The sequence below is a fragment of the Grosmannia clavigera genome, assembly GCF_000143105.1.
Source record: "Grosmannia clavigera kw1407 unplaced genomic scaffold GCSC_160, whole genome shotgun sequence".
Lineage (NCBI taxonomy): Eukaryota > Fungi > Ascomycota > Sordariomycetes > Ophiostomatales > Ophiostomataceae > Leptographium > Leptographium clavigerum.
Window position 1 is genome coordinate 68807 of NW_014040779.1, and position 15767 is coordinate 84573.

Genomic DNA, 15767 nt, shown 5'->3' on the forward strand with positions numbered 1-15767 from the left:
CACGCCTTAACATAACAGTGGAAATTGTCAACACCTATTTTGTTCCTCATGTACCCAGTGTGGCTTCATCTTTGCCATTTAACTCACTACGTCGATGATCCGACGCCACCTCCCCCCCCCCCCCCCCACCCCACCAAAACCCACCAAACAATAGCCCACGCGATATTCCTTTCCAGCATCTGGGAGATCTGGGACTCTTGCTGCAAATACAGAAACACGAAAGGGCCCCAAGGAAAGAACGCCTGCAGAAATGGTCGAAGCGTATGGGTAGTAAAAGGTGTCTCAAAAAAGGGATTTGCTTCTTTTTTTCTGCGGTTTCATTTATCTTTTCTGTCCTTTGATTGCCTCCCATTCTACTCCACCTTGTCCTCGAATGTGCGGTCAACGAGGTCTGGGATGGCATCGTCATCCTCGGCGTCCGCGGCACCGTCCTTCTCGGCGTCCTCGCCAGCTTTTTGCATGTTCTGGTAGCTCTCAGCCAGCTTACGGAGAGAGGCAAGCGAATCAGGGCCCAGCTGGTTCAGGATGCCGGGGACGAGGTCTGTGAGCTCCTTGTCCTCGCCGTTGCCGTAGATGGCAAAGGTGTTGGAGGGGACGGAAGCGTGAACTGGGCGAATAGTTAGCGGGCACAATCACCGGCCTCGTGTCCTGGAGCGTTGTCGAGACTCACCCTTGGGGGCGGCAAAGTGGATGACATTGCCATCGCTCTTGAACATGTTGACCTCCTCGATCTGGTTGATCGGCTGCACGTTCAGCTTCTTCAAGCTCAGCTGCAGCTTCTTGTCGTCGGCAGCGGACCGCCCAGGCGTGCGCTTGACCTTTCTCCGGGGCGTGCCCTTGCCACTGCGGCAGGTTAGTGACGAACACATTGGAGCTTGGGCACTGCTGTGCTGGCTGTGCTTGCTGAAGGGAAAGGAACATACCCTGCAAATGGTTAGCAACATAGTGCGTGGAAAGTAGCGCTACGAGTGCGCAGCCAGGCAGATGTTCAACATACCGGTACGCGACACAGCGCCAAGCTTCTTCAAGCGCTCCTGGATATCGGCCATGGTGAGGATTTCGGGTGACAAGCTGCGGTTAAGGCGGAGCCACGGTGGGTGATGGCAGAAGATTCTATCCAAAAGACATATTGAATAAGCACGCGAAGACAGGTGACCAGCAACATGGCATCAGGCAATCGGCTGACGGAGCTGAGCGAGACGAAGCAGACTAAGACCACGGGTGGGGTGCAAGAGATGACAAGCTGGGCGAGAGCAAGGTGCAGATGTCGAGGGGAACGGCGAGCGAGGCGAGGGTGAGGAGGACGGGTTGGATGGACGGGGAAACGGGGGCTTTGGACAGGAAGCAGGCGAGGCAAGACTCGATTCTCGACATACCAGAAGAAGCAATGACACGCGGCGAAGAGCGGCAAACAGACAATTGAGGTTCGTAGTGGATGAAGTGCAAGACAAAAGGCAAGGTGCCGGAAGAATGTCGAGATGGAAAAGAATTCGGCGGGCGGCAGAGGTTTTTGCGTATTACTGGTTGTTCCGGTGGACTGGAGCTGGACAGAACAAACTTTTGCGTTTGTGCGTTATTACCAGCGGAAAGGTCGAGTAGGTTCCCTTTTTTGAGTCTACACACACATTTTTTTCACCGGATGCATTCAAGCCCCACCGGCCTCAAATCGAATCTGACCCCGCTGATTACCTAACGCGACGGGCTGTGGTTAGCAGCTAATAGCGCGAGCGGACTTTTTTGTCATCATTTATTGGTCTACGGAGTACTCCGTACTTTGCGAAAAGTAGGCTCGCCAACTTTGGCGGGGCAGAAAGTGACTGCAGCCCTCAACGTGCAGTCCAACCTCAGGTCCGACCGCCACACCCCTACCTATCTGCTCGGCATGTCATCCCCCACGATGCCGGCCAAGGCGGCCATAGTACCGTCAGGCTCGTTATCGCCCGAGCAGCCGTTGAATCGGCGACAAAATGAGCAGCAGGGTCACGACATCCGTCCAGCCAGCCACTACGGCATCGATGAGGTGGTTGAGGACGGCGCCGATGACGTTCTGCCGCCGCAGGTGTTGGACGCGGAGTTGCAGACGGCTCTTGCTCGTCCGTCTGCGTCCAAGCCGCTGCTGTGTCGACAATTTGGTGGCGTGTCTGATGCACGCTCTCCGCCGACTGTCATTGAAGGCGGCGTGGCCCACGACTTGATCCATGTCAACTGCACGCCAATACCGGGTGTAGCTGCCGCCGGCGACCGGCTGGTGGCCACTATCCTATACAAGGGTCACGGTCACTACCACACCCCTGCGAATACAGCGTCACGAGCTGCCGGCGAGCAGGAGGGAGGCAAGGCACATCTGTCTCGATCGGATGCGAACGACAGCAACGATGCCGAACGAGAGCTGCCTCCAAACCTGGCTCCCACGATAGAGCCGACATCGTTTCCGATGGAGCTGCCGGCCGAAGATCCCGAGCCACCACGAGACGGGCTGTATGGCGCCTACGTCAGTCCCATCTGTATAGCAGCATTTCTGCACCTGATGGCCACCTTTCCACGCCGCGCCGTGGCGAACGGGGAGGACGATGGCGGCAACAGGACTGGCTCTGACCTCAAGGCCAGCCATCGCTACCTCGATAGTGCCACACAGCCACACGTGGTGGAGGTGCTCTTGCACCCAGCACCGGTCCTGGCCCTCACGGATTTGCGTCGACATGAGCAGCTGTACCGGTTCGAGCGCGAGTGGAACGTCGAGGTGGTGCTGCAGCACGACACGCTGTGGCGCCGCCATCCGCGGCTGGTGGTGTTTGACATGGACAGCACGCTGATCACGCAAGAGGTGATTGATCTCCTGGCCGAGGCCGTCACCCCCGAGGTGGCTGCCCGCGTGGCCGACATCACGCATCGTGCCATGGCCGGCCAGCTGCAGTTCGAAGAGGCCTTCCGCGAGCGGGTGCACATGCTGGCCGGCCTGCCCGCCACACTGTTCGACTCTCTCCGGCCGCGCCTGGACGTGACCAAGGGCGTACCGGCATTGCTGCGCGCGCTGCGCCGACTCGGCGTGCGGACGGCCGTGCTGAGTGGTGGCTTCCAACCGCTGACCGGCTGGCTGGCCGGGCAGTTGAAAATCGACCACGCGCACGCCAACCACGTGGTGGTCGGTGCGGACGGCCGGCTAACGGGCGAAGTGACGGGCGCCATTGTCGGCCGTGAGCGGAAGTGCGAGCTTCTGAAGCAGATCGCGGCCGAGGAGAACATCGACCTGCGCCAAGTCGTGGCTGTGGGGGACGGAGCCAACGACCTGCTCATGCTGGAGACGGCAGGGCTGGGGGTAGCCTGGCACGCCAAGCCTGTTCTGCAGCTGGCGGCCGATGCGCGGCTGAACAGGCCTTCGCTCCTCGACCTTTTGTTCCTCTTCGGCTTCACCAGCACGGAGATAGCGGAGCTTGCAGCTGAAGAGGAGCTGCCACGCTCGGATAATTGAGAGGCATGTGTCTGTATTTTGGTCATTGTGTATAGATAGAAAATGAGGACGCCCAGCCAAAGGCCGAAAGCTCAGGTCCGTTTCCTTTTCCAAGGCACCGTCAACCGGTTCATGCAGCATGAGAGCGGTGATGTCTGACGCGACTAAACACAACAATGCTCATCTCGTGGAGCCCGGGCCTGGATCGGACTCGGGTGCCAGGCCGGCTTCCTTGCGCATGGCCTCGCGCTGGGCCTTGGCTTCCTGGGCAAGACGGGCAGTGTCACGCAGCATGGCCTCCTTGGCCGCACGGGACTCCTCTTCCTGGACGACCCAGACTGAAGGACGGCTGTTAGCCTGTGGGCCAGACAAAGGCGGCGGAAGAAGGACATACTCGGCTTCTTGCTCCGGGACTGGCGCTTGAGGTTGGCCACCCAGTCGTTGATCTCCTGCTGGCGCTCTTCCCGGCGCTCCAGACTGCGTTTCTGCAGTTCTGGGTTGTACTTTTTGAACAGCTCTTCGTCCGTCGGCATGACGTACATTGTCAGCATGGGGCCACCGATAATCATGGCGGCGCCGCTGGCGGGTGAAGGGTCAGCATGGGAGTGGCGACTGAGCAGTAGGCGGGACGAAGCTCACCCGAGAGACATCTTGCCCCAGAGCTTCCAGTTGACCGGCTTTTTTACGGGAGCCATGTTGTGCAGGCAGTGCTGTTGCATAGCATGAAAAAAATGACGACTACGAGAGCAATTGGCGCAGCGGTTTAGCGCGTGCGAGATTAGATAAGGATCTACGGAGTAACTTTGTACATACATAGTATGGGCTAAGCCACGTAAGCGCAGGCTCTTCTAAATGGATATTTATGCATCAAGAGGCCACCGGCATTACCGGTGCGGTGAAGGTGGAAATGCTGGGGGGTGGCAGTTCGTATTCATGACGAACCCAGGTGGAATACGACGCCCAAGTCAGCTGCTACCCTGCCGAATACGAAGAAAAAGCCCGAAAAGATTGGGCGTAATTTTCCTGCTTTTCTAGTGCTACGACCTGCTTTGCCAGTGAGAGTGGAAATGCCAAGCCCCCTGTACGTCCAATGAGAGCCGCGACATCCGTTTGGATCTCGACGGCGTCGGAAGACGCGAGCGAGTGGGTGAGACGAGGGAGACGAGAGGCGAGAGAGACGAACGAAGCCGAAACAAAAAAAGACAAAAACACGAGGAGAGCGAGACGCTCGCACTGTCCCCTGCATTGCGGAACGGCAATAAAGGTGGGCCGCAGTTTTAGGGGGAGGAAAGCGCTGGCAACGGCCAACGGCGGCGATCACCCCCTGCAGCGTGACCTATTCGCTCTTTGGCTGGACAGAGTCTGCAACGCTCCTTCCTTACCGTTCATTTCCCAAACATCACCTGCATCACCTGCATCATCTGCATCATCCTGCTCTCGTCTTCCGAGCGGCCTGTCATTCTCTTGATCCTTCTTCATACACTCGTTTCTGCCCTTTCTCGTGGGCATCCCATCTCTGTCGATTTCATCCCGCATTATCTTTTGGACACAATCGGTCGACCCTGTTTCGATCGCAGAGTCCGCACCGTATCTTTTGATACACAACACAACTTTCATCGGTCTGCATCATGTACGCACATCGTGTTCCACAGCTGTTTCTGGCAGCGTTGTCATTACTGGCGACCGTCCAGAGCCAGCAGCAGGGCGAGGCAGACGTGAGCGGAGCCATATCAGCAGTCGCAATTCTGGCGGTAAGCAGCGCTCCAGCATCAGCAGCAGCAACGTCCGAGGCAGCGACCTCTTCGCCGACGACGGCGGCTGCGATCTCGTCAAGCCCGGCTGCCGTGGTGGTCTCATCAAGTCCAGCAGCCGCAAGCAGCTCCCCGACGACGCCTACGGCTGTCATCAGCTCGGCCGCCCCGACAACAGCGGTTGCGCAGACCACACCCACACCGTCATCTCAGCAGCAACAAGAGACTTCGGCAGCCGTAGTCGAGACCTCGGTGGCCCAGACAACCGCACAGCAGACAACACCATCTGTTGCGGCAACGACGGCCTCCGCCGCGACATCGGACGTGGTGGTGGTGACCACGGCGACCACCAGTCCCACAACGGCCAAGACGACAGCCAAGACGACGGCCAAGAAGACGACAGAAGAAGCGGGCACGACGGCACACGTGACGACAGCGACGACGGCGACCCCATCTGCGTACACGAGCACGTTTGTCACCACAATCACCGCCTCAGACGGCTCCAAGACGGCTGTGACGACGGCTGTGACGGCTACGACGACCCCCACGGCCAGCCTCGCGTCGTCGACCTCTAAGAGCAGCAAGTCGTCGGGCATGTCGAAGCAGACGCGCAACACCATTATTGGCGTGGTTGTCGGTGTCGGCGGTGCCATCGTTCTGGCCGTCATCGGACTGTTGGCCTGGCGTGTTTGGGGCCGCAAGAAGTCGGCCGAGGACAACGACGAGCTGATGGACTACGGCGCCTACAACAACAACATCAACACGCAGGGCGAGAAGATCGATGGCCCGGGAGCCGGTGCTGCCGCTGCCCGCTCGCCCTTCCAGAGCACGCTCGAGAGCTACCACGCGCCAGCTCAAGTAAACACGGCCTCCAACTTCTAGGCTGTCCGTTGCTCTGTTTTCGCCTGCTGTTTTTGCACATCGTCGCCGCACCGCGCCCCGGAGTTTCTTGGAGGGGGCTGACGGCACATCTCGCTCGGCATTTGTCTTTGGAGACGACTGGAGGCCGCCGAACCATTTAGTTTAGACTTTGCTTAATTGCAGCCCTGTTGCTCTCGGCTTTTGTATTCTTCTAGAGAGATGGCCTGGCCCGCCAAGGTCTTGGCCAAATTGATTTTGGATTTTGACATTGCGCCGATGTATTCCGTGTTCTGTAGCGTGTGTTCAGTGCCGTGTTTGGCGTCGGGATCCTGTCTCAGATGTGTTTCAGCAGAAGCGCCAAACAGCGTCGTCTTCTGATCCGACCAGATGCTACTATGTAACCAGACCAGACCCTCTTTCGTTGTCTTTCGCTGTGCCGGCCTTTTTCCGTCCAACTTTGTTCGTCATCCTACCATGGCTCTTTTCACACACATGACGGCGTCGTCGGCGGGGTTGGTTTATGTAGCGGCCATCATGGCGGTCGTCGGAGCTGCCGTCGGATCCGCCGTCGAGGTCTCGCCGTCCGTCAACACGGCTGAGCTGCTGCACGGCCACCTGATGGCACGCTCGGCCATCAGTCTGCAGCCGTTCCGGGGCGACCTGGCCGGCGTGGCTGCCGATGCGGTAAGCGAGAGAAACGGTCCCGAGATCAGACACAAGAGACCAGTGCTGACGGCCTGCCACAGATCACACAGTCGTCGGACTCGTCCAGGCAGTACGAGGTCAACGGCGACACATTTGTGCGTCTCCCCTTTCCCCCTTCCAGACGGCAAGACTGCGACTGACCAGAGGACCTTCTCGACATGGCAGATGGATTTTGCGACGGCAGCATCCCGGGCCTGTGATAACCAGCACAACAGCTGTGCGGACGCGGCCAACCGCCAGACTGCGGTCAACGTGACGGTGTCGGACTGCGACACGCAGAACAGTAAGTCGCGGACGCTGTCCTTCTCGTGGGGGCGCAGCCTGCTGACAGAGGCACAGCCGAGTGCAAGGCAGTCGCCGCATCGGCAACACAGACGGCCTTTCCGGTGCTGACGACCTCAAACACCGAGTTTGACTTTTTCTGCGACCAGTGACAGAGTCGTCTCCAGACAGGCCGGACCTCAAAGGATTTGATTCGTTTCATTCTCATTGGTTTGATTGCATATGGATTCATTAGCTATATAGCCTACATTCTGCGTAGCCAGGCGACATTTTATCGACGGAAAGAAATCAACAAAGAAAACGGGAAAGGAAAACAGCATAAAAAACAAAAAGAAACCATTTCAGGCAGACCGGACTGTCCATCCAACCCGTAGATTCTAGGGTGTTGGTGAAGGTGGATGCAGCAGACAAAGGAAAGAATGGTTTGGCCCCGAGGCCCCTAATCATCGAAGAAGGCAGCATCGTCAAAGTCCTCTGCCTGGGCATCAGAGTCGTAGACGGCCGCATGGGTCATGGGCGGCGTGACGGGGCGACTGCGGCTGGCATGGCGGAAGCCGACAGGTGACTGCGACTGCGACTGCGACTGCGACGGCGGCGACGGCGAGACGTCCTGGTGTCGGACAGCGGCCAGCTGCTTGCTGTCGGACCGGGATGTCGGCCGTCGGCTGGCTGGCTGCTCGGCCGGATAGCGACGGCCAGTGCTGGCAAAGGCAGTAGGTTGGTCATGTGACTTGTGTGACTGTTGCAGCTGTTGCAGCTGTTGCCGGGTGGTGGGAGCCTGGCGGGCGCCCGATGTCGGCGGGGTCAGCAGCCCAGAGAGGAAGGTGCTGGTGGTGGTAGAGGAGTCGCTGTGGGCACCGTTGCTGCTGTTGCTGCTGTTGTTGGCATCGTTGATGTTGACAGCAACACGTGACGGCGTGGCTGCCGGTCTGGCAAAGCTTCTGGTCGTCCGAGATGCTCCGCGTGCCGATGGCCGGGAAGTGGGCGATGACGAGGCCGACGACATGGGCGACGATGTCAGGACGCTCGAGATGGCACTGAAGGCCGAGACGGCGTTTCCGTTCCCATTCCCGCCTGCACCAGCACCTCGACGCCAGTTTCCCCAGGCAGCTGCTAGCGGCAGCACAGCCTGAGCCACACGTGGTGTCGCAGCGTCGCGAATGCTGGCCGCCAGCGTTGGCAGCGAGATGGCCGACCCGCCGTTGACAGCCCGCTCGCGCTCCTGTTCCTCCATCTGCAGATTGGCCTGCAGCCGAATGGCAGCGTCGCGCACGCGCTCCGGGTCGTGGTCTTCGCGTCCCAGTGCCGTCACAATGTCCTGCAGATCGGCATGACGCACTGCCAACAGCTCGCGCAGCCACACGATTTCTTCGTCTCGCTTGGCCATCTTGGCGGCCGAGTCGGGATCTGTCTGAGCCAGCTGCTGTTCCAGCGTCTCGATCCGCTGCTCACGCTGTTGCAGCTGTTCCTGCAGCACCATGATCGATTCTCGCAGTGCCTGTGGCGAGATCTTCTCCGGCAGTGTTTGTGTCTGGTGCAAATCGGCTTTTGCACCTGCATCTGCGCCTGCGTCTGCGTCTGCGTCTGCGTCTGCGTCTGTCGCGTTTGTCGTGTCTGCTCTGGCCACTGCCAGCATCCCCTTCGCTCCCTTTGCTATCCGGGCTGCTGCTTGCGCTGCCTCTTGCGCCACCTCCAACTTCTCTTCCAGATGCGCCACCCGGTCCTGCAGCAGTTCTGTCTTGGATGTCGAGATGCTCAGCCGCTCCAACAGATTCTGCTCTGTCCGCTGCGCATCTTCCGTCGCGTTCTGCACCTGTCGCTCGTATCGTGCTTGCAGGTCCTCTACCGCGCTCTCGTGTCGTCTCGTCTCCTCCTCCACCACCGTCCGCTTCGTCGCCTCTGCCTCTTCCAGCAGCATTTCCAGCCGTGCCCGTGCCGTGTCTGCATCCAGTCGCACCTGGTCCACCTGTCCCCGTGCTTGCGCCACCTGGTCTTCCAGCTCGCGCCGCACTGCGTTGACCTCGTAATTCGCCGTCTCTACCTCCGCCTGCAGCGACTCGCGTGTCCGCTGCACCTCGCGTGCCGCTGACTCGCGCGCCTCCCCTGACTCTGCCTGGTGTCGTCGTACCTGCTGCTGCAGATCCTCGTTCGCCATCTGCAGCTCGTTCAGCCGGCCCTCCAGTCGCTTGCACTCCGCCACCGCACGCATCGCTTGTCGCTCGCCGCTCTCCAGTCGCTCCAGCTCGCTCTCCAGACGTTCCCTCGTTCGCGCCTCCGCCTGCAGCTTCGCTTCCAGCACCTCTTGCCGTGCCAACAGCGTCTGCTCCCGCTTGATGTGACGTGCGCTCTCTTCCGCCACTTCGCGTGCTGCCCGCGACATCTCCTCCTGTAGCGCCACAAACTTGTTGCGCCACGCTTCCCGCAGCCGCTCGTTCTCTCCCAGCTGCGTCCCCATCGTGTCCACCACTCGCTTGACGTGTCGTAGCTCTGTCGACGTTTCCAGCAGGTCCTCGCCTTGTCGCTGCGACACGTCCATCGCCCGTTCTGCCTCTGCCCGCCAGTGTCGCGCTTCCTGCATCTTCTCCCGCAGCTCTGCCTCTGTCGTGTTTGCCCGGTTCTGTAGGTCGCTGTGTGCCGTCTCCTCCCGTGCCTGTGCTGCTTCTAGCACCGCTAGCCGCATCAACGTCGTTCCTGTCGTCTCCTCCGCTGCCTTGAGCTGCTGCCCGCGCTCCTCCAGCTCCTCTCGCAGCCGTGTCCGCTCCTCTGTCGAGATCCGGAGCTGCCCCTGTACCTCCGAGAGCCGCCCCTCCGCGCTGCGCCGCACGTCCATCTCCGCCTCCGTCTTCTCCTCCTGGTGTCGCAGCCGGTCCTCCAGGTCGGCAACTCGCTGGTCGTATGCGCTGCGGTTCATGATCTCCACCTCGATCTTCGTTTCCGCCAGCTCCAGCTTTCGCCCCATCTCTGCCGTCTTGTCCTCGGCTGTCCGCCGGAGCAGCAGCTCCGACTCCAAGTTCGCCCTCTCCGCCTGCAGCCGGAGCTCGAGCTCCATCACCCGTGCCTCCAGCATCTCCGCCGCACTGCCGCCCTCTTCCGCCTCTTGCCTCCTTGCCGGCACCGCTTCCGCCGTCGTTTGCAGCTGCCGCTCCACTGCCTCCTCCACGATTTGCCGCAGATCGTCGCCGCGGAAGTCCACCCGCAGAGACTGCCCAATCTGCTCCTTCATGTCGCTCAGCGACTTCAGGATCGTCGTCACCGACGCGTCCAGAACCTCTTCTGCCGGTGCTGCAAGCGACGCCACAGACATGCTCTGGACCCGCTCGTGCTGCTGGTGCGACGACAGCGCATCGAGAAACATGTTGCGCATCTGCTCCAGCCGCCGGTCTTTGCGCGGGCTGAGGGACCCCCGTGACACCGGCAACGGCATCTCCTCGTCCTCGTCGTCCGCATCGCTGTCCCGGATCGTCCCAGACATGCTGCGCCGCGACCGCTGGCTGAGCCCATTTCGCCCTAGCATCGATGTCACCGCATGCTGGATCTGCTCCAGCGTCTCCTCCAGCGGGCCGAGCCGCGCCGACAGCAGCCCGCCCATCACATCGTTGACCCGCCCATCAAAGAAGTTCACCCGGGACTCGAGCTTGTCATGCTCCTCGTCCGTGAAGTCTCTCTCCCACTCGCTCACAGGCAGGCTTCCACCACCCGTCAGGTGCCTCACAGCACGGCCACCTGTGTCAAAAGACGCCACCACGCTCGGTGCCTGTTCCACTTCCAGCTCCGGGGACAGAGACGATCGCCGCGTTGCCTCGGCACCAGACATCGGGAGCTGTTGCCAAGATGGCACGCCCGTCGCCCTGTTGACGCCCTGTGCCGGGTCCAAGCTGCTGAGGTGGCACATGATATCGTCAATCTCCTCAAATGTAGGCTCACGTTGACCAGTGGCCAACACGTGCACAGGACCTGCCGCCGACGGTACCATGGCCATGCTCCGCCGCACAGACGCAAACTCCCCTTCCAAGTAGTTGTCGTCTTTGCGAGGCACCGGAGGCGGCGACGAGGCCATCGATCTTGAGTCCGACAGGACATGCATCTTTGGTGGTGGTGTCGGCGGCGGCGGCGACACAGCATACCGGGAGGCGGAGAGGCCCTTTGGCTTCTCAGTAGCCGGTGGCGGTGGTGGCGGCTGCTGGAGGGACGATGCCAGCGACTCGTCGTCCGCCTGCTCTGTCGCATCTGCCGGCCTCCTTTGGGCTTCTAGCTCCGAGCCCAAGCTCTCCCGAGGCGTGAACGGCTTGGCAGTGGCCGACAGAGACTTCTCGTGACGGAATCGCGTCTCTCCAATCGGCCGGGCGCTGTTAAACGCTGCCATATCCGCCTCTGTATTGAACTCAAACGCAGCCCACGGATTGCTAGCCTGCACCGAAGACACTTCTGACGGACTCGTTGTCGCTGCCATTTTCGTATCTGTCGTCTCGGATGCAGCTGTCGACGACAGCGTCGCCTCTTCCGCTGCCAGATTGCTCGCGTCGTCGTTGGCCGCTTCAGCCTCGTCAACTTCCGATGATGCCGTTGCGCTGGCTTCTTGCGCGTCCGTTGTCTGCCCGCCATTGGTTGGCTCAGCAAACAACACCTCGTCGTCATCGTCGGCCTTGGGAGTAGCCCTGGCCCTCTTGATCCGAGTATCGTCCGTCACCCGTCCTTCTTGGTCATACTGCGTTTCCGGCTCTTTCTCGCCAGCGCCAGAAGAATGGTGGCTGGTCGGCCGTATAATTGGCACGGCCTTGGACCGCTTCGTGGACGCGCCGACATCAGGCATATTGAGGTCGATGTTGCCAAAGATGGAGCTTGTCGCGTTGCCACCAGCAACACTCTCGGGGCCCGACTGCACCGGGCTCGTGAGAGAGTTGGAGAACGAATGCAGAGGTGTGAAAGCAGGGGCATCTGGGCGGAACTTGGGGCCAGCGGCCGAGAAGCTGAACTCGCTCTGGCCAGGGGAAAAAGTGGACGTGCCGGCGCTGATCTTCGTCGGGACCGAGGCCGGCACCGGGGCCACGGCCGTGGTGGACATCGGGAAGCTGAACTGGCTCGAGGTGGCCGAAAGCGGCACATTGGGGACCGAGCCAGCGTGGAAGACAGACGGCTGAAACGTCTCACTCGCACCCGTCCCAAAAGAGAACTGACTGCCGAAGCTCGACTTGAATGTGCTTGCACTTGCAGGGTTAAACTTGAACTCGGGAGCCTCTACATTGAAACGAGACAGCGAGCCTTTGCTTGCGTGGCCGGGCCGTTTTGCACCATCCGGCTTGACAGAGAACGAGCCAGAGTCCCGCCACGGGTTGCTGGTAGTCGAGAACGTGTGCTGGTGTGGCTGCTGTAGTCCGCTACCATACTCGGACGTCTGCGCCTGCGTCGGGCTGCCCAGATTGCTCGGGTTTGTTTCAATCTCGTACGAGTCGTCCGCTTGAGCCTGGGCAACGTCCTGTGTCGCTTTCTGCACAGGGACGAGGGCCGTGCTCTGGGCAAAGGTCGCATCCTCTGGATCCGCGTAGTAAGCATTCGCAAGAGAGTGCCCACGGCTGTGGGGACGCGGGTGGTGCAACGGGGGGCCGTTTTCGGCGTCATCGCGGAAGCGCTGGATCGGCGGAGGCGATGCAAACTGCACAGACAAATCTTGCGCATGACCTGGTGCAACCGAGTTGTCTGCGCCATCCCCGTTGAGGTCTTCGGTGAACTGCCGCTCGCCATGTGGACTGTACGCTCGGTCGTGCTCGAACTGTGAGCGAAACTGCTCTTCCAGATGGTATTCCGCATCATCGATCTCCTTCTGCAGGCTCGAGCTTGCATTGTGCTGGATGAATGCCGCCGAAGCGGCTGCGGCTGCGACTGCGGCCGTAGTGCCTCTGGCCGATGGCAGCTCAGACATCTTAGTCGGACTCTCACTGACTGGCCTCTCATCCACTTCTGCCAGGTTTTGAAGCCGCGGGGAAGCACGGGCAGAAGGTTGCAGGTGGTGCTGCAGGAGAGGAAACTGCAGGGACTGATGCCGTTGGTGCAGAGGCGTTCCAGCAAAGCCGTCTGCAGAGAAGGGCGATCCCGGCGACATAAGTGCAGCCAGAGACGGGGAGCCGCCCCGCGCAAGATTGTGCTGGAGAAACATCTGCGGCGAGAAGCCCCCGGGCGTGTTCTGCTGCTGGTGCTGGTAAGCACCAGCAGGGATGGAGATTGACTGGCGAGAATTGTATTTGGATCCCATGCCGAAGGGTACCGGTGATGCGACGGAAGACATGGAAGGACTGTGCCCGGGGATGAAATTTGTTGGGAAGTTGAATCCCGATGCGCCACGGCTGCTCGCCGCAGATGAGGTCGGCAGAGGCGGCGAGAAGGGCAGAGGCGGGTACATGTTGGCCGAAGACTGGCGGCTGATAGAAGCACCAATACCGGCCGACATTGACGACGAGGGAGGCGGCATTGGCGGCTCGTCGTCGCCAAACGAAACACCAAGCGCCCTAAGCTTGGCCTCATTCAGCTCTGCCACATAGTTCTTCCAGGCATTCAGATCCGGCAGCAGGATTGGATACTTTCGCGATGATCGTTCCTGTGCGACATCGCTCTCTGACGGCCACGAGGGCCGACTCATAGTTTGGCCGACAGAACTGGCAACCTCGCCAGCAGCCAAGTCCGAGTCGTGAAGATCAAACCCGTCGATGTCGTAGCCCAGATCCTTCCATGATTGCCGCATATGATCAACGGCAGCTTGTGTAAGCGGTACTGGTGCGTGCCCTGGCCTTCCTCTGTCCTCATCTATTGGGAGCAGAACCACAATGGACTTGCCCTTCCAGGGCACCTTCTTTTTGGCCCGCCGTATGGTCGCGCGTTCCTTCGTTTCCTTCGCTGGGCGTGCCGCAGGGGCCGGTGGAGGCTTGTTTGGGATAGCCTCGGGCTCGGGCCCATATCCATTGCCCTGATCACCGTTGGACGACTCCATGGTGGGCACCGCCGCTGGCGTTGCTATTGGCAAAGGTTCCGATTGTGCAGGAGTAGCCTGGGCAGCGTCGCTATCTGCATCAGTGGTGGCCGCAACGACACTCGCATCGACAGTCACGTTCTCAGCTTCGCGACTGGCCAGAATTGTCATGGTATCACTACTGTTGCCGCTGTTTCTGCGCGCTGTGGAAGGTCTTTGCAGGTATCTTGCATCCGTCCCTTTCAGAGTTTCAGTGCTCGAAATACGACTTCTCAGTTGGTGCCTGTGGCTGGGGACGGCCTGGCCGTGCTGAAATAGAGCAGTGGCTTGCGACGACCCGGAAACTGAGCGTTTGGCCGGCACGGCTCTTGGGGTGCGAAGGGCGTATTCGTCCTCGCCAGACCACGGACGCGGGTCTCTGATGACAGATCCACTCAGTGAAGAGTTCTCGCTGTCCCCCTCGCTACTATCGCTTAGCCAGAGGCGTGCTTCCGATCCAATATCGCCGGTGGTGTGCTGGCGGATCCAATCCTCGGTGATGCCGCGTGCTGGTCTCCGGGCACGGTTGGCGAGTATGGCGGCACTGACCAAAGAGGGTGCGTTTCCCAAATGCAAGGGTGACAGCGGAGTATGCTGCAGGTCTTGCAGCGTGCCGTCCTGCTCGTCGTTCTGGGCCTGGATGGAAATAAACGGGGCCGGCCGGAGGAATGGCGTGTTCAGCTCAAGATGATGGATGGGCGAGTCTTCAGATGTTTCGCTGCCGAGACTTGACTGCTGCAGTTGTGACGTTTCCGACCGCGGGTACGGCGAGCCCCAGCTGGTGGTGACAAAACGGCCCTCGTCGTCGTCGTCGTCGTCGTCGTCGTCGTTGTACCCGTAGCTGTACCCGTCGTTATACTCGTCGTCCTCGCCGTCGTCCTCGACACGCTCAAAAGACGCCGCTCGTGTCCTCAGCAATGCCAAGATGCGCTCGGGCAGCTGGGGAATAGGAAGCGCCGGTAGAGGCGGAGAAGGCCCGGCGTCAGCGGTAGACGCAGTAGACAGAGCAGGAGACCTCGGCGAAGATGGTGTATGGAGTCTTGGGTAAGTGCCGTCCGCCTGTGCGGATGCACGGGGGGGGAGTTGGCTTTCCGGACGTGGAGAAGACGTCGTAAGAGACCTGCAGGACGAGCGCATCAGGCCCGAGTCAGCAATGCTTGTTCCACGTAGCAGACAGAGAAGAGATAACGAACAGTCGGAGACCGGTGTGGTGACCGAAATTTGAGTCCACTTACCACGGCGAGAATCAGCGGCAGACGAAGTTGAAGTTCGCCTACAGCCGAATCTCTCGACAGGAGAGAAGGAGAGAGAATGGTGGTGACGATCTGAGATGATCTGAGATCGGGAAAAGAATACCAGCTCTTTCCAGCTCTCTTGGTCTCTGGCCCAGAGTGGGAAAGGAAGAGAGATGTGAGAAGTGAACCAGGATCGCACAGAGGCGAATGAGCGCACAAAAGAAACCGACACGCAACGATTACGGAGCACAGGAAGGAGAAACAAGACTGAGGAGACAGGGAGGTCGACGAACAGGTACTCGTATGCCAGGCCGACTTTCAAGAGACTGGGGCTCCAGGGAAGCCAACGAGGAAAAAAAAGAGGGGAGTGGGCAAGGGCGCGCTGCCAGGGGTTGCTTTCCAGACGCGTTTTTTTCGGGCTCTATTTTTTTATTTTTTGCCCGACGACATCACTGTAGAACAGCCTCCCGCAGGGGATCTTGTTTATT

The 15767-nt window shown here is 60.0% G+C and overlaps 6 protein-coding genes across 6 annotated transcripts; 3 read left to right on the forward strand and 3 right to left on the reverse strand.

Annotated features, from left to right (window-relative positions):
• Positions 1–353: 353 nt before the first annotated feature.
• Positions 354–1049, reverse strand: CMQ_4928 (nascent polypeptide-associated complex; the record flags this gene model as incomplete). The annotated part of the gene is made up of 3 exons (XM_014315864.1): positions 354–607; positions 671–843; positions 967–1049. 3 exons carry the CDS (start codon positions 1047–1049, stop codon positions 354–356), a joined length of 510 nt encoding a protein of 169 aa, XP_014171339.1.
• An 848-nt stretch (positions 1050–1897) lies between these two features.
• On the forward strand, positions 1898–3469 carry CMQ_5002 (phosphoserine phosphatase; the record flags this gene model as incomplete). Its single annotated transcript, XM_014315938.1, has 1 exon — positions 1898–3469. One exon carries the CDS (start codon positions 1898–1900, stop codon positions 3467–3469), a length of 1572 nt encoding a protein of 523 aa, XP_014171413.1.
• A 159-nt stretch (positions 3470–3628) lies between these two features.
• CMQ_5005 (cbp4 domain containing protein) lies at positions 3629–4143 on the reverse strand (the record flags this gene model as incomplete). Its single annotated transcript, XM_014315941.1, has 3 exons — positions 3629–3786; positions 3843–4027; positions 4088–4143. 3 exons carry the CDS (start codon positions 4141–4143, stop codon positions 3629–3631), a joined length of 399 nt encoding a protein of 132 aa, XP_014171416.1.
• Positions 4144–5076: 933 nt separating this feature from the next.
• CMQ_5054 (mid2-like cell wall stress sensor protein) lies at positions 5077–6081 on the forward strand (the record flags this gene model as incomplete). The annotated part of the gene is made up of 1 exon (XM_014315990.1): positions 5077–6081. One exon carries the CDS (start codon positions 5077–5079, stop codon positions 6079–6081), a length of 1005 nt encoding a protein of 334 aa, XP_014171465.1.
• Positions 6082–6552: 471 nt separating this feature from the next.
• On the forward strand, positions 6553–7199 carry CMQ_4996 (uncharacterized protein; the record flags this gene model as incomplete). The annotated part of the gene is made up of 4 exons (XM_014315932.1): positions 6553–6744; positions 6807–6860; positions 6931–7048; positions 7105–7199. 4 exons carry the CDS (start codon positions 6553–6555, stop codon positions 7197–7199), a joined length of 459 nt encoding a protein of 152 aa, XP_014171407.1.
• A 287-nt stretch (positions 7200–7486) lies between these two features.
• On the reverse strand, positions 7487–15181 carry CMQ_5071 (myosin class 2 heavy chain; the record flags this gene model as incomplete). The annotated part of the gene is made up of 1 exon (XM_014316007.1): positions 7487–15181. The coding sequence occupies one exon, from the start codon at positions 15179–15181 to the stop codon at positions 7487–7489; it is 7695 nt and encodes a 2564-aa protein (XP_014171482.1).
• Between the last annotated feature and the right edge of the window lie 586 nt (positions 15182–15767).